Source organism: Ambystoma mexicanum, chromosome 5q, assembly GCF_040938575.1.
Source record: "Ambystoma mexicanum isolate Mex_15411 chromosome 5q, UKY_AmexF1_1, whole genome shotgun sequence".
NCBI classification, from domain to species: domain Eukaryota; kingdom Metazoa; phylum Chordata; class Amphibia; order Caudata; family Ambystomatidae; genus Ambystoma; species Ambystoma mexicanum.
In genome coordinates this window covers 786,052,329-786,075,142 of record NC_090933.1, presented here as the reverse complement: position 1 = coordinate 786,075,142, position 22,814 = coordinate 786,052,329, and the positions used below count along the sequence as shown (strand labels likewise).

The 22,814-nt window shown below is 45.2% G+C and overlaps 1 protein-coding gene across 1 annotated transcript in view; it reads left to right on the top strand.

The window, feature by feature from the left end:
- The first annotated feature begins 678 nt into the window (after positions 1 to 678).
- Positions 679 to 22,814, top strand: part of ZFAND1 (zinc finger AN1-type containing 1) — a 398,662-nt gene continuing 376,526 nt past the window's right edge. Inside the window, exon 1 of the mRNA XM_069621276.1 lies at positions 679 to 819. Coding sequence (XP_069477377.1) covers positions 765 to 819 — 55 coding nt within the window. The 5' untranslated portion in view covers positions 679 to 764. The remainder of the gene's footprint in view (positions 820 to 22,814) is intronic.

Here is a 22,814-nt window from a genome sequence, read left to right as displayed (position 1 = left end):
TTTTCTGAAGTGTCCACTCCCATCACCACTTAGCCCCCTCAATCCCCAATGTAGGTTTCGTTGCGCTGCTGACTCCTGCCCCCATGAAATGTTAGTCAAGTTGCACACCACTGTCAGAGAAATTCAATCAAAGAAGCTTTTTTTATAACCTGTGGTCCCAATATGTATGTACACGTTTCTTGGTTTTGAGACTTATCCACGGTGTTTTACGTGTGCGCTTTTCTTCAGATGGGAGTCATCTTGTTTTGGGCTTTTTTTTAGGGTCATTCAACTTATATTTTCCATCCAACATGAGGGCAACACTAGTGATGGTCGGATTGGCTGGTGTGATTTATCCCGGTGCCTGCCCCCTTTCAACACTGCCAATGTACATGTTATATTTCCTCCGGCTCCTAGGTACCTATAATGTGTACCACTCCAACAGTGTAGATTTACAGTCGCTTTAACGGTAGTCTAAAAGACGCAGCTTGAGAATTGGTCATTGATTTGGGCTTGGGCATTATAGCAAGCAGTTTCTTTCGTTGACTGGTCTACTTGACATCCGAAAGTGAATATGACAATACAATGCCGTGTTTAGTACGCTTTAAAAGTTACGTTATGTTTCTGATCCTTCCGTGAAACGCATACGTTGTCACATTTAAAGATGGCCGCGGCAACGTCTATTCTTTTCGTTTGATCGTTGTATAGCATCGAGGTGTTTCTGCTTTAACCGATTTGTTTATTATTGGGTAACTTTGTCCCAGTATTTTTGCTGCACACGTGGGATGGCGGAGCTGGACATTGGGCAACATTGCGGAGCTGAGCATTGCAACCAGCTAGGTAACACGAACAGCAAGTGTTGCATATACCATTATCAGTCTGAGAGAGCGACAGCACCTAGATCCTTACCTGCAAATGTTTCTTTCTCAGAAATTAGCTATTTTTGGGATGTTTAAATTATTACCTCCTCTAAACAAAACTGCATCGTTATGATGAGTGTAAACAATTTTGATCCCGAATGATTTCTCTTCCAAACTAAATGTTTGTCAGCCAAACATAGCCCCAGTTTATTTTTTAGCCAATCCACGACAGCTAAATGTCACGTTTGTTTTAAAAAGGACGCTGTACTTGTACAGTGTGCTGGCACAACGAAGATTGGACAAGACGTGGTTCTGCCGTTATTTGGCTTTCCAGGCATGAGCTGAGGAGCCGAAACGAGAGCTGCTCAAGACAACACACGATGTGGATCGGTGGTCAGCGTCATGTCTTGCCTGATCCGTAAGCAGGATGCGGGGGGAACAAGCCAGGGCTTACTCAAGGGACCCCAATTCACCAAATTGCCAAGGGTAGCAGCAATAACATCACACACCAAATTACATCACTGGAGGAAGTGTCATCAAATGACCGTCAACCTTGACGACATTACAGGAAGTGATATAGCATGACTATGCCTTCATTATATCACAGGGAGCATACCTGCCTACATTTGAAAATCAAAAACCCTGAGATGTATGCCCCGCCCACAGTCACAAAAGACTCCGCCCATACACGTTTGCAGTTTGCACTTTTCAGTGGAATGCAATAAATGTGAATGTCCCAGGACATGCATAATCACCCAAATTGCATAAGACGAATGGCATTCGCCTTTCATAAAAGCAATACACACACAAAACCAATAGAGGATATTTTCTTCAAATAATGTTTTTGAAAACGTTAAGATGTGTGCATGTTTGAAACTCCAAGAACCAGTACAAAGGTTATCACTTGAACTTGCAGTACCGAAATTGGAAATGTCACCATAGTTGTTTATTTTTCATGAGGTTATATAGTGCGGTGGTGAGGTGTTCAGCCTGTAAACCTGATGGCTGTGGTTCAATCCCTGAGGTCGGCTAATTCATGAATTCATAGAGGACCTTCACTGTTTCTCATTTTAGCTGGGGGTTGGGGGACGTGTACCATCAACTTGAATTAAAGGGCGACTAAAACATAAGGTAAACTGGCCAAGAAGAATGAAGCTGAGAAAATAGAAATACTGATTTCGATCCGGTGTCCTTAATTCCACAGTGTTAGGGGGCCTGACTCGGTTCACCGGGCAGGCCCCAGCGCATGTCGGGAGCACCCGACATGCTTCCTCAGTGCATACATGCCAACCCTCCTGATTTATGTGGGAGACTCCCGTTTTTTTGTGAAAAATAATAATATTTTTCACGTTCTCCTGCTTAAAATAGTAATTTCCCCAATGCATTCCTATGGTGAAATTGTTGTCTCCCGATTTCTCTGTAGAAATCTCCCTCCCAGGCTCGTCAGAATGTTGGCATGTATGTCAGTGCGGCAGTCACGCTGCGGACCATTGTGTGGCGACCACTCCACACGCTCCGGGTCACCGGAGCACACCCATAGCTGGGATCGGCCAGCACACGGCAGCCCCGGCTCTGGGGGCACCCAGGCCGGGGTTGCCCTTGCCAGCCACGCTCACATGGCTAGGGCACAAGGAGGGCGGCGTTGCCCAGCAGGGGGCGCCGACCTCGTGGAGGGCCCCGTCCCTGGGCCTCCTGCATGCAGTGCTGAACCAGCAGGGTACTCTACAAAAGAACGACACCGGAGTCAGGATCACTCGGACCATTCTTGCTCGTTTCTTTCATTAGCATGTTCACATGGTTACTCCATGTGACCATGACATCAACAGTGGGAGGTACCATCTCCCGGGGAAAGGGGTGACATGCAATACTCCTCCTTTTTCACAACAACAAAACAAAAACCCAAAATCCCAACACCCCGCACACACTAATTCTACTATCACCACTCTACTAGTTTTTAGACCCCTTATTAACATGGGTGAGTGGTTCAACTATCACACAAAAACACCAGTGCGAGCCACTGGCACCACATGAAGCATTTTGCATGTGCGGGTGTGCACAACTTCACATCGCCCACCAACTGGGCCTTTTTAAGAAAGTCCATGTCTGCAGGCCCACAGTCTTCATGGGGATGTCGATGATGTCCCTCCTCCGCACTCGTGGAGTTGCAGGAAACCTGCTTGGGTCCTCACCAACATTCACCTCGGACATTCACAAGAGTCAAAAAGGCCCGCAAAGCCGCACCTGGGGAGGCCCAGGGGCCACATCGGCCAGGTCTACAGTCTGGAGGGCACGCCCCATGGCAGGATGGTAACGGTGGCCAGATGTTTACACTGTCTGGGTCCGGGATGATCGCCCCTGGGAGGACCAGGGGCCACATCTGGCTCCTTTTGAGGATGGTGCACCGCTCACCATTGCACGATACTGGTGGCGGGACGGCAAGCCACTCAAATCACATCTCCTTCCACTCCAGGGCCGCTGATAGGGAGACATTGGAGGCCGGTATGTGGGGCCACCCATCCCCATGTTGCTGTGGGGGCCTGCAGCACACTATGGCCTTCACTGCCTGTTGGGGACAGTTCACCCAGTTGCTCTTCTTCTGGGCACTCAGGGTGTTGATGCTGACCCTTGTGAGGGCGACATGCCCACTGGATTACCCTCAGGTCTGCTGTGTTGTCCGTCGTCCTCATTATTTCGGGCTGGAAGCTGTGATGGATCACTGCTGGACCTAGGCTTCGGAAAGACCACACACCCTTTCATTGTTCATACCAGGCCATCACACACTCTTACTTTTGTGCTCCGGGATGGAGCACCACAGCCAGTGACTGCTGGGGGGGGCCTTGTTTTGCAGGGGCCAGCGCAGTTCTTGGCTTTGGGTGGGGGACAGCAGCAGCACATGCAGCAGATGCCCCTTCCTTTGGATTTTTTTTTTCATTTCATACCGAGCCCGGATCGATTAGGCCACACCCACCTCCTTTGATTGTCCCAGGACCGCTGCAGGCCGGTTTCTTACTTTTCACCCCAGCGGGCCCAGGTCTCGGTGTGACGCACCCCTTTTTGTCTCGGGCCGCCGCAGGCCTCATGTTACCTTCCGATTATTTTTAATTTTCTTATGCACGAACCTCGCTGCTCTTCAACCACTTTGTTGCGGCTGGGGAGGGGCCGCCGGGCATCTCCAGGTGGGGAGAGGCCGGGCCTCCCTACTGCAGCGCGGGCCGCCAGTGCTTTCTTCTCCCGCGAGAAAAGGGCGGGCAGCTCGCCTTCAGTGTGTCCCTGCGGGCCCACCCTTTTCCTTTTGCGCCCCACACCGCCGCTGTTCCTTTCCGCGGCTCGCGGGCGGAGAGGGGACAGCGCTTCCTCATTTCGGCACGGCCACAGCATATTACTTCTCCACTGGGGGACAGGGGCGCAGGGCACCCCTCCTAATGCGCGCCCGATGCTGCTTGTTGAACGGCAGCTGCCTTTTGCGAATTTGTGACCACCGCCCGCTCCTCGGAAGAGGGCGGGCCTCTAGGCATTTCGGCCCCGCGCGGGCCTCCTTCCATCTCTCTCGCGGCTGACACCACACACCACGATGTGGGCACCAGGCGGCCCGAAACAAATGGATACGGGGCCCTGGGTCACCTGCAAGCGCCCAGATGGGCCTCCAACTGCCTTCCCGACACCCGCGGGTTCGGGCTATCCTCGACACCATTGTTAGGGGGCCTGCCTCGGTTCACCGGGCAGGCCCCAGCGCATGCCGGGAGCACCCAACATGCCTCCACAGTGCGGCGGTCACGCCGCTGACCATTGCGTGGAGGCCACTCCAGGCGCTCCGGGTCACTGGAGCACACCCATAGCTGGGATCGCCCAGCATGCGGCAGCCGCGGCTCTGGGGGCACCCAGGCCAGGGTTGCCCTTGCCAGCCACGCTCACATGGCTAGGGCACAAGGAGGGTGGAGTGGCCCAGCAGGGGCGCTGACCTCGTGGAGGGCCCAGTCCCTGGGCCGCCTCCACGCGGTGCTGCACCAGCAGGGTGCTCTACAAAAGAACGACACCGGAGTCAGGATCACTCGGACTGACGAGCCGGAAGTGGCTTGTTTCTTTTATTAGCATGGTCACATGGTTACCCCATGTGACCATGACATCAACAGTGGGAGGTACCATCTCCCGGGGAAGGGGTGACATGCAACAGACCGGATCGAAAGCGGTATTCTGTGTTTTTTTTTTTTTTTTTTTGGTTGCTTCAGCTTTCCTTCTTTTTGATGAGTTTGCCTTAGGTTTTAGTCGCCCTTCAATTTAGGGCGACTAAAACATAAGGCAAACCGGGCAAAAAGAAATAAAAGTTTAAGCAAAATAAATGCGGTAATGCTGCATTCACGCCGTTTCCGGGTCCTGTCCAATCCTCCATCCGATGCTGCAGAAGACTGCTGCCGTTAGCCAATCGGTTGGAGGATTGGATGGGACCGAAAACCCAGAGACTCCAGGGTCTTCCCCGGAGACCCTGAGAAATGGCAAAAAAACTGAGGTTAGGCAGGTATGGGAGAAGCATCACAAAGTATATGTGAAAGTTTAATAAAATAACAAATAGCTCTAAAGCAGAAACAAAGTATCTTTTAGTTGCCAACTGTGTATTAAGTGATGCCTCTATATGCCAAGGTTGCAGCCATAATATTCCAATAGCACACCAAGCAAAGCCATCATAAACCATAGGGACTACCTTTATATGCCTTCCAACTTCTTATGCCAGTCAAAGTCTCACATTCTAGGTATAGTTGTCATCTGATAAATGCATCCTAACATGCCCAACTGTGGTCATAATATACTATTTGAAGACTCAAATGCCAGGGTAATTCTGTTTTATATTTTAAGCCTCGTGTGCAAGTTATGGCATCATAGGCCAAGTGCTGCCAATCGCCCATGCACTGCCCTCTTGTTTAAAGCAAAGCCTTGTATACCGGGTACAGAAATCATATATATTGAAGACTTGCATGTTGAGATGCTGCCATCAAATGACATTTGCAGCATTATTTATGTGCAACTGAGGTTGCACCACAGGTAGGGGCACATTTCAGTAAAACAGTTATCTAGGCAAGAATGTCTAAAGGCATTTCTAACTTCATTTTAAAGAGTGATCCATTCACGTGGAGTATGTTCTTGGGTATGCTTTTTGCATCTGTTTTTAAATTTGGTATGCTGCCAGACTCTTGAAAGATTTCGCATTTAATATGATTATTTAAGAAAAGAGATAGGTTGAATCCAGACAATTATAGACCAATTGCCTTATTAGATGCACATAGTAAAATGTTTGCAGCTGTTATTTTAAAGGAACTTTCGATTTGAAACATTAATATTTGCATTTAGATCAATCCCAATCGAGATTTAGAAAAAGATTGGGCAGGAATTTAAATGGCCTTGTAATTTTTCTGTCCATCAGAAAAATCAGTCCATCGCTAAACAGCAAGCAATACATTTTGCCTATATAGACCTAACCTCCACATTCGATCGTGTAAAGAGATTCCGTGTGTGGGATAAATTGCACAAATGGAAATGCCCTGACCATTTACTTAATATTTTACATGACATGCATACTTTCACTGAAGTTGGGGTTCCTTTGAATGTTAATGGGGAGCTTTCGGATCTAATTCCACCCCACAGAGGCTTGCACCAGGGCTGTGTGCTGGTGCCTGCTCGTTTTAACTTGTGCACAGCAGATCTGGCTCAGGAGTTAATAAGCTTTAAGTGTTTTCCACCATGGCTTCTGATATTCCTATGTAATGTTTGGTATACAATGACGACCTGGTCTTGACCAAACGCCTATTGGTCTGCATCACTTTATCACTAGTCTAGAAGTCTGTAAAAAATAATGACCTGGACATCGATTACAATAAGTCTTAAGTTTCTGATTTGGCAAACCCATGGTCCAGTCAGTGCTTACACATGTACTTTAAACAATAATAAACTAGAGAAAGTGAGTCATTGGAAATACCTTGGTTTGACTATTGAAGGGGAAAATGAATGTACATAAATCATTTGAAAGACGTTGCCAATGTATCCACTGGTCGCTCATATGAAAACAATGTATGCAAAATATGGGTGCTTTTCACTAGTTCTGATAGTTCGATTTTTCCAAACATTAGTAATTCCAACAATCCTCTATGGTGCAGAAATTCATCCCGTAAAATTGAAGGTTGATTGGACTACGTTAGAATCATTTATCAGGACAAAAGTGTTACCCTGTGGTAGGTGTGTACCCATTGTATCTATTGGATCCAAATTAGGGTTGTTGACTATTCAGTGATGTGGACCAATGCCAAGAAGCCTATGGTGCGGGTTTCACACCCTTAGTCTAGATCAAAGTCTAGAAAAGCATTCAATTTAGGTATTGCTACCTTGTTCCGTTATTAATGAATCCGTTATAAATAACGTTACTGAGTCGTATCTCGTGAAAAAAACAGTTGTGTTTTTATTTCAATAAACACTCCACTCAGTAGCCTTTGCCAAAAAATGCCAATGCATTTCGGACAACTCGTCCATTATCAGGGCAAATAGCTATATAAACTGTTAATTTAATCAATTAATCATTCACCAAGATCACATATATATATACAGGAAATAAAAATTACCCAACCATGTTATTGTCAAAGTCATCAAGACCCGAAGTAAGTAATTTGTGTAAAGCACCCAGTGACATAGGTGTGTCTGACATGTCTGTAGCCACCATCACCATAAGATTCAATTCCATAGTTGTCCCATTTCAAAACAGGACATCATTATTAGAAAAAGCAAATTCCATCACATTATTTTATAATCAACAATCGTGTCACAAAAGTATTCATGGATATAGGAATAAGGACGACAAAACCATAAACAAAAAAAAATGATAAAAAAAATAGTAAAGAAAAAAGAGAAAAGAAAAAGGATCGTTAGGCTCTTAGAAGATGTTGCTAAATCCTCTTAAATTACTCCCTATGAATTATTATATTTAGCTGTCTATTCAGGCCATGATGTTATGGAAGAAAATGTTATTCAAACATTTTTTATAGCCCCTGGCAATTTCTTGTTTAGGGACCTATGTGTCTTAATGAATTCTAAGGCCCTCCTGATAAGTTTCCCAGAGGGATACCGGCAAACTGTACTACAGTTTCCGCCACTTGGTCTGACGGAATTACCGGCAGATTCCAAGGGGCATAAATGCTGGTAAATCCCCATTCCACGGAGTCCCATAGGACCTCATGGGGGAATGTACCTCTATTACTGGGCCGGTAAAACCGGCAGTTTTTTGCCAGTAGGGCGGCAGATATACCTCCAGCTCTTAGTTGGAGTTAAACCCTCCACCCTGTCGGCAAACTTATTGTTGGCCGGTCTGGAAAAGTGCTGGTACGCGTTATTACCAGCCCTTTATTTCCAGACCGCCCCAAGATAGGTCCGGTACTAAATGTGTGGGTAGATGAATGTAGTAAGTTGTTGAAGAGCTTGGATGCCAGACACTCGCATTTATTGGAAAATCCCAATAATGAAAAAAATAAAATTATATATTTGGGATTGGTCTTTAACCAGGTGTTCTGTAGGGAACTACACATCTTCTCCAAGTATTGTTGTTAAAAAAATACTCATAATTTGTTGTCCAAATATTTAATTAAGGTTCAAAATTGGACGTGGATTTTAGCCTTTTTGTGCTTAAACCTAAACCTATATCCGACCCTTGCAGTTTTAGGAGTAAAAAATAAGATTGAAAAAGCTTTTAGATTTTGCTGTTCACTTGAAAGTTTGGAAACACTTGAACATTTTGTTTATAGAGTGTAATGAACTTCATGTGTTTAGGATCCATTATTACCTATTCAGGCCCCACCTGGATTCAAATCTGTTAGATGCTGCAGAATAAACAGTTACTAGCAGCAAGTACTTAACTTTAACTCACTGAGCTATCTCCAACCACACAAACTTCGTACAAAGAAGGTAATTCTATGAAATATTCACAGAACGCAGACAAATGTCTTTTGAGAGTTTGTAGTTTAGTGTCACACAGAACAAACCATAACCTACAAAGTCTAATGTAAGCAAACTTCAAATATGGGAATCACACACACACATACATAATTTCAAAGGTGCTATGTTAAGAGGTATTGTTAAAAAAAGTAATATTTCTTATGTCAATAAAATAAATGTGTACTCCTGCATCAGTTGGTTGTAGTGGTAGATTGCACACCAAATTTATGTAACTGACAAAACCAACGTGATATATTTCATACACAAAAAACTGTTTCACAAAGTGAAATACTTTGGTCCTGAAATAAATGACATTTCATACTTAAATGTGCCACTGGGCACTGGCACTGCTTCTGTGATCAAGGGTCGCAGAGATAGTGCCAGGGGTTCCTTGGGGGAGGCCAAGAGGTCACAGCTGGTACGTCTACTGACCCCTAAATGACGTCCTTGAAACACCCATAGGTGGCAACCTTTCACAGTGGGATGGAGTGCCAATCTGGCGTCGCCTACGCTCCCATCGCCCTCCCTAAAAAATGCGCACACTAGAGATATTTGCATAGTGCCACCCCACCCTAAAAGGACACGATGTTCTGTAACACGTCACAGTGAGTGAGGACAGTTTCATTAGAATCAGAAACACGCACAGTTCACACAGATTTACCTTTTTTACAATTATTTTTAACATTGTAGAAATTGCGTATTTTCCCGAATAGTGGTGGCAGTTCTTTGGTTTACAGTGATTTGCCCTTTGTTTAACAGGTGTGCTCTTCATTTTATTCACATCACTTCGTGAATGTGTATACTGCATTGCACATTTGAGTTGCCCTTTAACCAGCATTGGGAAGTGATGGGATTGCATCAGAGTGCTTTGTGATCTTGGGCAAATCTATTCTGAGGTCTTGTGTTTACTACAAATTGGGGACAAAAATGCTCATTCAGATAAATTCCGAAATACCTAGATATCACATAGTTGGTCTGGGGAGTCAACATTAGATCCTGGTAACTGTTGCTGTCAAGCTATCCAGGCTAAACGTAGGAGATGCATGACTCTCAGCTCTTGGCAATTTCAAACCCTACAATCACTTTCTTGATATAGTAAAATGGCATTAATTTAAAATATGTAGTAATTAACCGAATTATTAACAATTGCATACCCGGTTCCCCAGTGCAGGCTTATTTTTTATTATTTACAGATCAGAGCTTTATTTTTAACTGTGTCTCGCCAGTGACTTGTAAACGTATCTCCCATGACACTTAAATCACTTTCTTTTCTTCTCTTGATGAGCTGAACAATGAGATGCCTGGTTAGTCAACAAAGCTGAGAAGGTCACAGGAGGTCAAAGCCCGGTTACTGTTTGAAGAGAGATCGACCCTATTAATGCCACTGTTAGTGAAAGAAAGATTTGCTCTGCGCATAAAAGAATGACCACTTGAGTAATGTGAGGAATTTGTTTCTCTGTCAGCCAAGCCAGCGGGTTTTGTGAGTTTGGTGTTTTATTTATTGCGGGCCACTTGGCAGCTATGCGTACCCCGTTCTCCTCCACCTACCTCCTTCGCACCTCCTATGGTGCTCTCTGTCTCTCCCATCATCTCTAACTGCTACTCTAACTCTTACCCTATCCCTCTCACTAAGTCTGGAAGAAAGGAGTTCAAGAGGGACATCCTGGTCTCCAACCCAGGCCTCCCTATAGCTGCTACCTACACCAGTGCTTCCTCCAGGCAGGCTCTCACTGACATCCTCTTTGTCGTCCCCTCTCCAGACCTATAGACCTTTCACATGGTCTTTGTTCTCTCTTCTCTCTCCTTTCTCCTCCTCTCCCATTAACGTTGGCACTTGGTGAGAGGTCCTCTTGGCCTCCTTCCACTCCTCCAAGACTATCATTTATGTCTATCTGAACGGCAACGTCTTGGTTCAGGGCCCTCAGCCCAATCCCCTCCTTTTTGATATCAACTTCCTCCCTTCTCCTGCTACTCCTTCTGCCACCTCTCTGGCAACCTCATCCTCCTTCTCTGCCCACCCTGGGATCCCTCTACCAACTCTGCAGGGTGTACCTCAAGCCAGTACACCTCAGCAGAAGTCTTTCAAATATGGCAACCTGTTCTGCTGTCAAACACTCTTCTGACGTCTGTCACCTCCTCGAATGACTCAAACTAGATGTCCTTGCTCTCACTGAGACCTGGTTTACGGCCAGTTCTGTCACAAGTTTTGACACTCTCCTCCCTGTGGACTACAAGATCCTCTCCGAACCCAGAACCAACTCTCCTGGAGGTGGAGTAGCCCTAATCTTTCTGGAGTGGGTCCCAGCCTCTGTCATCCCTATGCAGGCCTACTCCTCCTTGAATGCCTGGTCTGCAGGCTTTATATCTCTCCTGCTCTCTCTCTCTAAATGTGGCCACAATCCACAGGTCACCCGGCCAAGTCGCCCTCTTCCTCTCTGAATGGCCAGACCTCTCCTCTTCTCTCCTTGTCCCTACTTCTCAACTTCTGAGATCTCAACACCCACCTGGATGCTTCTAATCCCTCCTGTGGGCTTTCCCGCAACCTCTGCAACACTCTCTTTCAATTCTGCCCTCTGGCCCAACACGCTTTGCTGGATGTACTTTGGATGTTCTCATCACCTCAGACATCCCCCTCAGACACCCCCCTCTCTAACCCTCTCACCACTCCTCTCTCTTGGACTGACCACCTTCTTCCCTCCCCTCACCTGAAACATCCTATCCCTCAGGCAAGCCCCCTCGCCCCCCAGCACTGGCGCCTACCTTCTCGGTCATTTGGTCCATGAATCGTGTGTCAGTGGATGCCTTTGCCTCTACTTTCTCTGCTCCACCTACTCCTGCGGCTGAGTTACACCCTGACACATCTCTTTCTATTTCCAACACCCTGGACATCCTTGCCCCTGTCATGATAATCCGGCAGAAACCTTCCTCCAAGTGCAACTCTTGGTATGATTCCGACCTCGCTGTGCTGAAACACAAGTGCAAGGTGGCTGAGAGGAAGTGCAGGGTTTGGGGCACATCCTCTGACAAACTGGCATGCTGCCTGCTCCATGGGCAATACCGGCTCTCTGTCCTGTTAAAGAAGAGAGCACACATTCAAGCCCACGCCTCTGCGGCCTCTAACAACACGGACAAACTCTTTAAAATCTGCAAGGAACTGGCCAATCCTGTTGCAGTCTCTACCTCTCCTGTTCCCTCCCAGGCCCTGTGTTCAGCACTGGCCTCTCACTTCCCCGCTAAAACCCAGGACATCCTGTCCTCTATCCCTTCTTCCTCTACCTCTTCCTCTCTCGGCCCCCCTTTAGCCATCTCTCCCACTCCCCCTTCTTTTTCCTCTTTCTCTCTGACAACACTTGACAAGGTTTCTAGAAAAGTCCGATCTATGAAAGTGTCATCCAGACAGGTGCTCCCCTGTTAGAGTTGGATGGTCAATGCACTGAAACTGTCAAACGACATTGAACATATCGTGTGAATCATGTAAACAAATGCACCAGGCGGCACGTGATGACATCACGCGTACCACATGCGTGATGTCATTGCTTTGCCGCAATAACCAACACAATAAATGGCGAATGCTCCAGCACGCGAATGGCCGCCCAATTCGTGGGTGATTCCGAACAGTACACCGCGGTTTTGAATGTGAAAGTGGAGGGATTTATCCCAATATGTAAGTATTAGCGTTTTTCTCATACAACATAGTGTGCACGCGATATAAATATTTGACCAGCACTGTAAAGGGAGCTTGCCATATGGGGCCGAAAACTGATTCTCTGTATTTTAGAAAGGACAGGATATACGGAATGGGATCAGAGGCAACTTATCAATTGAAATTGGATCTGAGGACAAATCGCATATTGAACATCAGTGGCCATATTATAATAATACACACGTGTGAGTTCACATTAACATCAAAATTCGTTCTCTGGGATGGTTAAACCATCCTAATCATTAATATACTTGTACTATATCATAATGTTTCAGATCAAGCAGAGAAACGTTGAAATAGTCAACAGAACATCCCTAGAAATATGAGGGGGATCTGTTTTGGTGAGTTACATTTTAAGCATACAGTATTTAGTATGAGAATCAAGCACGAGCAATACAAGAAAAATCACTCTTGGTGGCACCTAAATGTGTATTATGAAATGTACATTCACTATAGGAATCGGTAATGATACCCTCCCGACTAGATGCGTTTTCCATATAGTGACTATGGTGAGTGCAGATACACAGCTCAGCTTAACTTAATATGGAATAGTGTGGATGTACAATTTTTCTCAGCAGTGCTGGAATGGTTATAAGGGATCTTCACAAGGTGTATGGTCATGGAGGCCTACATTATAGAGAATGCGTAGCAGGAGTTTGCTGCCAGTATAATTCTCTTTATGCCATTGAAGTTTGGATAAAACAGAAATGTGAAGATACACGTTTTCTGCTAATTTGCACGTTCAGTTTTTTGGATTCAACAAAACAAGTTGTCGCATAACCAATATTATCTTTTCTGCTCCTAATGATGTGCTCCCTAGCCTTCTACAAACCTAATGATGCAATTATGGTATGTAACATGTATTAATCTCACTGTGGTGTATTCAATAGTATGGCTATAACTTGTGCCGTTTGAGAGCCTTGGCAAGGATCAGTGGTCGAAACACGTGTTGGCTGTGGCTATGAATTGGCAGTGAAAAACATCTTTATACAGTTCAAAACGGACTGTGTTTATCTATAAAGAAAAAACGTCTTGTGTACCAGTAGAGAATCAGAGCTAAAATAGGATAAGCGCAATCAACAGGGTACAAATCCAATATTTTATAATTGCTATGTTACAGACCCCGATTTCATATGAAGGAACATTATAGGTGATACTTTTCAGATGAGCTTACCCTGACAACAAAATCCCTTTTAGGGGCTGACTACTAGAAAAGATTGAGGGACTGGCAGTTGTGACAGGTATGGCAGCATGATATTGAATGAGTTGCCCAGGATAACACACTTGGGTTATGAGGTGGAGCTGGGATTTGAGCTCACCTGTTATTACCTCATGTGACCATAGTGTTTCCCACTTTTTGTTACTGGAGGGCGAAATATGTTTTAATTCATGTACATTAACCTGTTTTGTTGTTGCCATGATTTGCAAAGTACTCATCAAATAACAAACCATATTGTCAAAATGTTTTAAAAGTTTTATTTCAGAAGCATAGCTATAGGAGAATGATTGCATCTGTATTTTTTCTTCCATCAAGTAAAGTAATGGATAAATGAACCCAAATGATACATTTCTTTGAGATTTAAATATCTTAACTTCGTTGTAATACTATATTGCAAAGTTTTAAATTAATTCAAACAGCCATGTGGATTTGTATTCTTGATGTGCAGAGAAAATACGAAATTGTAAAAACTGTTGTTCCTGTTCAATATGAGGAACTGAAGTTAACCAGCAAAAGTCCTGTGACATTTGTTTTGTTCTCTCCTATGCAAAACCCCCTTCAGGCAAATGCTTATGTGACGTGAAAGAGCAAATGCGTTTTAGCAATGCGGTTCAAAAGTAAGTAGGCAAACCTTTTTACAGAAGACCGCACAGTACTAGACAAAGAGATAAGACAATTTGACCTGGTTCTGTATATCATCCTGTGGAAAATCCGGGATTTGAGCCTCAGCACTTTTTTTCCACATTCTGGAATTTAGCTGCCTAATCTTTACAGACTAAACACTTTATTGGCAATGGATGACAGTATTATTCTTTTTATCAACTAGTGCTATCTGTTGCAGTTGTTTTTCTTTAACAATATAGGTGTATCACCAAAGTATAAATACAACCAATACAGTGAATTAACCTCGGATAGAGGAAAGTCTGACTCCTCTTTGTCTGAATTGGGTACTATGATCCGGGGTGTATAAATGTTGATCCCTGCAACAAGTGCATAACATAGTCAGCTGTCTTCTGTTACAATAGTGGCAATCTAATTTATCAATATTAACTTAGTTTACTGCACGCGATCAATATGCTCACTTCATTATGATGCAAAAACTAGAGCGCTTGTGCTATAATGAGCGCACATACAGTTTTTCTACTACTGTGAGCACATAACACAATGCATGCTAAATGGATCTGAAATGTGCATGCTGAAAACATACAGATGGCAGGCTTGCTGATAGCCTCAGCAGTGCTCTGTACAATTCCTTGATCGATGTAATATGTTTTACCGAACAAATGAGGGCAACTCGATGCTTTGAAACGGGCAACCTTACTGTGGCCCCTCCCAAGATGTTCGTCCTTGGGAACGTGCGCTTTTCCCCTTTATATAAAGATTGTAATGCCCTATCTACATATCACAACCCTCTAAAGAAAAGCAGGTTACAACAATAGCCTTTCATATATACACAGCTCACCCCCAGAAAAGGCTTCACTGAAAGAGCTACCTGCTCCAACATCTTTGAAATCACATACCACTAATATGCGGTACAAGTCGTTATAGTCCATGATCAATATATGTGCCAATGATATGTGAAAAGGAAAGACACGTTTGTTTTTGTGAATGGGCAAACTTTATTTTTTAAACTGCCACAGAAGCCATTGCAAGATTAGTCATTGAAATAGACCGTTTAATTGTGACAATAACGAATTCATAATTTAAAGAACAGCACGTGAGATTTTCGTTTAAATAGTCTAGCAAGTGGGGTGTCAATGGCAGACTTTGGGGGAAGTTGTTTGAGTGCTTGAGCGCAATGGTTTTTGGTCATTGTCATGACAAATACAAGGAGGTAATTTAAAAAAAAAAAAAAGAGTTTGTATACCCTCTTTCATTTGGTGAATGCTAATCCTTAAGACTATTGTGTTACCTTCCTTTGTGATTGCATCAGCACCAGTTCTTCCCTATTGCCTACCCACGTTTTCATTATGTGCCAGCACTACTAAGCTCGTCCTCGCCATCGATGCTGAAATGTGGTATTTGAGACGCATGTTGTGGAACTATTCTACTTACTTCACATGGTATGTTATGTAGATTTGTAAAGCGCAACATATGCTCAAAGGCATCTTGGCGCTAACTCAACAGATATAGAGCAGAGACCTAAGAACTAGAACAAAAAGGTCTTCATTGCGTGATGGAAAGATAGATGGTTGTCAATAGCCCGAAGAACAAACGGGAGAGAGTTGCATGCCTTTCCTGCCTCGAAAGAGAAGGCCCAGCCCCCCTATACGGGAGTGCTTCACCTGAGGGACCTGAATGGCAAAGGGAGACTGGGATCAAAGCATTCAAGGAGGAACCTAAGGGCAGAATTTAGTACAGAGATATTCCGTCCCTAACTCATAGTAAGCCCTATGTACAATACACAGGGCTTTGAATATAACACGCTTCTTAATAGGAAGCCAGTGTAACTGACAGAGAATCTGTGACATAGGTGTGCCAAAGGGGCGATGCAATACAACTCTGGCTATCATATTCTGCAGCAACTGAAGACGGTGAATTAGATAGGCAAGCTGGGCCAGATAGAGTGTGTTGCAGTAATCGCTCCCACTCATAACCAGAGAAGAAACCACAGGGGCATGAAAATGTGAGGCATATATGGGTGGACCCTACGGAGGGTCCTCAGTTTAAGATGCCCAACTTGGCAGACTGAAGCCACCTGATCTTTCATTGATAAAGAGGCAGAGATTCTGACGCCTAGGTCTTTCACTATAGTTACAGGGAGTTGACATTACCCGAGCACACAAGGCCAAAAATCCGGAGTCCAAAAAGTTCAAGGGTGTACCTCCTGTCTTTGCGCCATTCAGCCTGAGCCAGTATTCAGCCATCCAGCCTCCCACGGCCTCCAGGCAACCCCTAAGCCTCACAGCCGTATCCGGCTGAGACATGTCAAGCCACAGAATGATTTGCGTATCATGATTTCAGTATCACATGAAGACATGGGAATGAATGAGTCCGACAAGCGGCTGGATATAGACGTTGAACAGGATGGGAGACGAGGCGGAGCCCTGAGGGATTCCGCAAGTCAGAGGCTTAGGTTTATAGGGGACGTGGGAAAGGAAGATAGACCGTGAGCGGCCAGAAAGAAAAGAGGAAAACCAGGCAAGCACCTGGCTGGATAGACGCGCTTGAGACAGTCGAGTGATCAGAGTGATGTGACCGACAGTGTCAAAAGCAGCCGACAGGTCTAACAAAATGAGAGCAACCACACCACCCTGATGATCCACAAGGCGGGCAATATCGTCAATCGCAGAGACAAGAACAGATTCCCAGATTCCCATGTGTGTCAAAATTCTGTAAGGCTCTTTAAATCTCTGGTCAGCTCCTTGCCACTTAAATTCTTCACACAGGCTATATGGGGTAGCAACCCAGCCCCCAGACATTTCTTCTTCCTCACTAAGTGGCAGATGTGTCCAGGCATGAAAGTGCTGTTTGCTTCCCATGCACATTTGTAGGCATATTGTGCAGACTTAATTGCCACTTTTCAACCAGTATTTCTTCAGGTTGATCACAATTTCGAGAACTTCACCAGAGCTGATTACTTATTGACTGTGACTATTTTATTAGTTCTTTACAACCTTTTTTTTCCCTGGTCAGATTGGAAATATGGGACCAAGAAGTACGCAAAGACATCTTTTAAAAAAATGTTTTAATGACCAAAATAAAGTATTTATCAATGCAGGATGAATAGGCAGGTTGCGACCAAAAACGCTTAAACAGGCTGGTCTCAGCCACAATACAGGATAACTACGCTGACAATTACCATAACACAGGATACACTGGACTGTAGCAACCAAAATACAGAATTTAAAGGCCAGTATCAGTCAAAATACATACATATTGGAGACCTCACCTAAGTTTAAATATGCACACAAAATTCTTTCAAATTGCTTAGTTTTACTAGAAGTATCTGCATATTTTGCTTACATCATTTCTTTTTTTTTCAAACTTTTTTAACTAAACAGTTGCAGCAAGGAAACAACAAGAAATACCAAACATACAGGTCACTCAATAAAGAGGAAGGCGGTCAATATGAATCGTCCTGTCTACGCTTGGCTGGATAAACACTAACACAAACAGTTCTCCCCAACAACCCAGTGTAGCCCAATTCCTCCAGGGATTCAAGTGTCACTTGGTTTCACCCGGGTGCAAGTAGAGTCTCGCCAGGTGGAGTTTACACGTCAATGCTGGATATTCACGATCATAGTCTAGCACTGGGGCCCATATAGTTTGAAATTGGCGGATCTTACCTCCCCTTGCAGCAGTAATCTTTTCCGCCACCAGCACGTCCCATACTTTAATCCACCATAAAGAAATCTCTGCGCCTATCACCGATTTCCAGCGGCGAGCAATTGTGATACGTGCCGCCAACAGTAAGTGTGTCAGTAATTTCACGGGTGCCCCCGATTTAGGATACATCTCCTCTGTGGGGGCCCCCAACAGAAGAGTTTTGGGACATATCGGTTGTTTGTTACCATTGATAGCTTCTGTGAGCGCTACAATGCTTTCCCAAAAGGAATTAATCAACGGACAGTCCCACCACATGTGGTAGTATGAACCTAGTGCCCCACAATTTCGCCAACAGGAGGGAGGTGCTAAAGCTTGGAAGTGGTGTATTTGTGGTTGGGGGTGGGGTGGGGGTAGTATCAATGAAATATGAGTTTTATGGCATGTTCATTGTTGGCGACACATCTGGAGGAGGAATGCTTCCTGGACCAAATGTCTAACCACGACTGATCCCCTAGCCGGTGTCCCAGGTCTGCTTCCCAGCCACTCATGTAAGCAAGACGAGAAACCAATATGTCCTCCCTTAAAAGTTTATATAACTTGGAGATCCCGCCCCTGCCGTGGCTTTCCGTGGCAGTCGGCTCAATCGAACTCAGCGTTGTGTAGCTTTTTGCCTTGTTTCCGGGTGGGTGATCCAGTGGCGTAACTGAGCATGTGAAAACCTGTCTGCTTCTGAGAGCTGAAAAGTTATTTTGCAGTTCTCAAACGAGTGCAGTTGGCCTCCTTCGAACAGTTTGAAGGCCACCCCGCTTCCAGCTCCTAAAGGCTTCCGAGTGCATCCGCGGGGAGAAGGCTCGGTTTCCAAAGACTGGAGATAATGGACCCAAGCCTCTAGAAATCTTTTTCCTTTTTAAATCCTCAACCCAAGACTTCAGAGTGACCTTTGTTAATGAAAAGAGACTCTGCTGCTTCCGTATAACATGGGGAATGAAGTACAGAAAATGGAGGGGGAGGGAGAGCTTGGACTGTTCAATCTCAGCCCACTTCGGTGTAGTAGAGAGGGACATCCATGTTAAAAAGTGTAATATTTGTGCCGCCTCCACATATTTACGTAGGTCGGGCACTCCAAGCCCCCCAACCGGGACACTCCCATCATAACCTTTTTGGGAATCCTAGATCTCTTGTCCCGCCAGATGAATCCCAGAATTTTATGCTGAAGATGATCCAGTAAGCTTTTTTGGGCCTCTACTGGGAGGGAAGTGCATAGGTAGAGGATGCGAGGAAGTAAATTCATTTTAACAGCTGTGATTCTGCCCATTAATGAGATCTCTTGGCTTGCCCACTTTATTAAGTCCTTTTCTAGTGTTTTAATAAGGGGAGAGAGTTAGACGCATAGAGGTCTTTTGGAAAGGCTGTGAGCCGCACCCCTATATATTCAACAGAATTAGTATCCCAGCGAAGTGGGCAGAGGGGTTGAGAGGACAGGCCCACCCCCAACCCTACTCATTTCCCATAATTTATTTCAAAACCCGCTATTTGACCAAAGGATTGGAGTTCTTGCAGAGCTGCCTGCATGGAGGACCGACTATTAGTGATGGAGAGTAATACATCATCAGCGTAAAGAGATACCTTGTGAGAAGATTCCCGGACCATAACCCCTTGGATTGATGTGTTGCTACATATATGCTGTGCCAATGGCACCATAATTGGTGCGAACAAGAGGGGTAAAGGGGGCAGCCCTTTCGTGTTCCGCATATCGGGTAGATCGGGGATGATCCCGGTTAACCTGGAGTAGAGTGTTCAGGGAGGTATAATTGGCCGAGATCATTTTCCTAAACCAGGGCCCAAAACAGAAGGCCTCTAGTGTTAAATGCATAAAAGACCAGTCCACCTTGTCAAATGTCTAAGTGGCATCTAGGGCTAAGGGAGCTAATTTCCTTTGGTTCATGGAGATCGTCTCATCTGATTGAAGGCTTTCCTAATGTTATCCCCTGCTTTTGTTCCCAGGACAAACCCAGTCTGATCTGCATTAATCGGGATTGGAACGAGTGGGGCCAAGTCATTAGCTAACACTTTTGAGCAGATGTTCGTATTAATATTCAACCGAAAGATTGACCTATAAGAGGCACAATCCCTCGGGTCTTTACCTATTTCAAAAGTAATATTGTGGTAGAGGTTTGCATGGAGGGGGTAACACTACCCACCTCCCTGAAGGAATTATAAAGGGCCATCAAAGATGGGAGCAGTTGACTACAAAAAAGTGTATAGAATTTAGGCGTGAATCCGTCAGGGCCCGGAGCTCTGGGTTTCAAGGCTCTAATTACCACCTCCACTTCTTCTTGTCAGATGATTCCTGATTCCAAACCTGGGGTTGGTGTACTGCGTGAGGATCACCTGGGTGGAGACCAGGCCCAGGGAGGTGGGGAGATTGCACAGGGTGAGACACAATATATTTCCTTGAAGAAGAATACTGTTAACCCACACTTAAAGGAGGAATTGGTCTATTGCCATTATGGTACTTCTCAATCACATATTATGGGTAAAAAGGTCAAACCTGAAAGAGTGACTCCACTTTGTGTTGAGCCCAAGAAACCAATTTTTTTATACACATATAGTCCCATATCGTCCACACGATCAAAAGTATTCCAACAGGAGCGATGACCATGTGACCTTTTCTGTCCCTTCTATCTCTAAAAGGGTTAAAACTTATAATTCATCTCTTAATAAAATATGTGCAAGAAAATCCATTTATCATCCTTTGAAGAATTAGATAAATCAGTTTCCTAAATCAAACCAAAAGTCCCATAATCCCTCTGGGACTGTGAAGAAGAGGGCTATAGATGCAGGTAGGAGTCCAGGTCAGGCAATCAAATCATAAGAGCCTGCACCTGAACCTAATAAACCACCTGAGGGGCATAAAAGGCTTCCTGAGATAGAAGCAGTAGAAAGAAGCTAGGGCAGGAGCTAAGGATGGCAGTATCAGAAGAAGCAGAGCACTTAGCCAGCAGATCACAAGGAAGTGTGACCACAACAGGGACGCCGGAGTAGAGGGGCAACTTTCAATTGCAAACTCTGAGTTGGTCCTCTGCTCGCAAACCCTGAATAACTGTGGCAACACTGGAGGGAAAAAAAAGCAACAGGCAGTCTCTCCAAATGTGCCTCATTGCTGTGAATGCAGAGCTGAAGTTGCAGTTGTAAGGCCCATGTGCAGAGGCAAGCCGAAGGAAACTGCAGAGTAGGAGACTCTTCCTGAACGAGACCGGATCATAGATACCTGTGCAGCAGAGGGGTGTGGCTCCCAAGAGTGCCCGCAGTAGTAGTAGGAGAAGAAACAAAGTTGGGAAGCTGCAGCAGCCCGCAGTCGTTATAATTGGGAGTCGGAAAAGGAAGCACCGTACTCTTGAGAAGCAGACGTTCCTTGCCGGTAACTGTAGACAGCTTTTATTTGCACTTGCGCTGAAGTATGAGCGAGAAGAATTTAACCGCAGAAGTGGGAAGTATTTTTATCAATGGGAAAGTAACGCATGCTTAACTGAAATGCTTGCGTGTGATGAAAAGCCTTTCTTTCCCTAACATCAGCAATACTTTGTTGCAGAGCGGTCATTTGGCTCCTGTTAACACAGAGAATGCTGCCGGAAGCCTAATTGAAGTTAAACTGACTCTACTGAAGAGTTGCAAGTATTGTTTAAAGGGACTGCACGCATGAGACAATGGGCCTCATTACGAATTGGGCAGTATCCCGGCGGTAACTCTACCGGAATACCGCCCAGCTGAATTACCGTTAATGTATTTTAGTCCAGCGAAATTACCACCGGATTACAAGTGGTGGTGGAGGTCTAATTCCCCATTATATTTTAGTCCATTGGACTCCATGGACCAGGTGTATACTCCTAATATGCACACAGGGTCCCCCGACTTGATCACCAGTGGGTCTGCTGTGCCCTAAAAACAATGTAGGTTGTATCCATAACCACATATCTACTTACATGTATGTGTGGCTACATACACTACATACACAATGCAGGCCAACATATTAAGAACAAGAACACCTAACTTTGATCCCTCTCCTCCCTCTCCCTTTCTCTTTCTCTTACTTTCTCCCTCCCCTAAACCTATAGCTGGGCCCACTTTCCCTTAGGGTGGTGGAGAGGTTGAGCCTGTGCTTGCCCCAGCTTGGGCTGGTTGAGGAATCTCCACTATCCTGGCCATGAGCGCCCCTGTTTTACCCCCCAGAGACATCCCTCCCAAGTCCCCACCTCCGCCACATAGCTGCTGCTGTTAGTGTGATTGTGAGTAAACCAGTGGTGCGAGAGAGCCGCTAGACAGTGAACAGCGCAGCCACAGAGTGTACCCAGACCTAACACTCTCGCGCCAAGTCAACAACGTCTCAAAGTCCTGCCACTACCACCTTAAGACTCGTAGGCGCATCTTTCCATACCTCTCCTTTCCCAACAGACTCTCCGCGGTCCAATCAATTGTTATATCAAGACTGGACTATGCTAACCCCCTCTACCTCGGAGTGCACGCTTACCAACTGAATAAACTACAAAGAGCACAAAACGCTGCAGCCAAACTGCTACTTGCACTCGGCCCGAGAGTCCACATCTCCCCAGCCCTCAAAACTCTACACTGGCTTCCGGTTGCCCGAAGGGTGACCTTCAAAACCTTATGCATTTCTCACCGAGCACTGCATAAAACCGGACCTCAATATCTTCAAGACAAACTAAAACCCTATCACCCTACACGTACGCTAAGATCAAGCTCAGCCGACCTCCTAGTCATACCTAAAACAAACTCAGTCAGGTTAGACAGATCATGATTC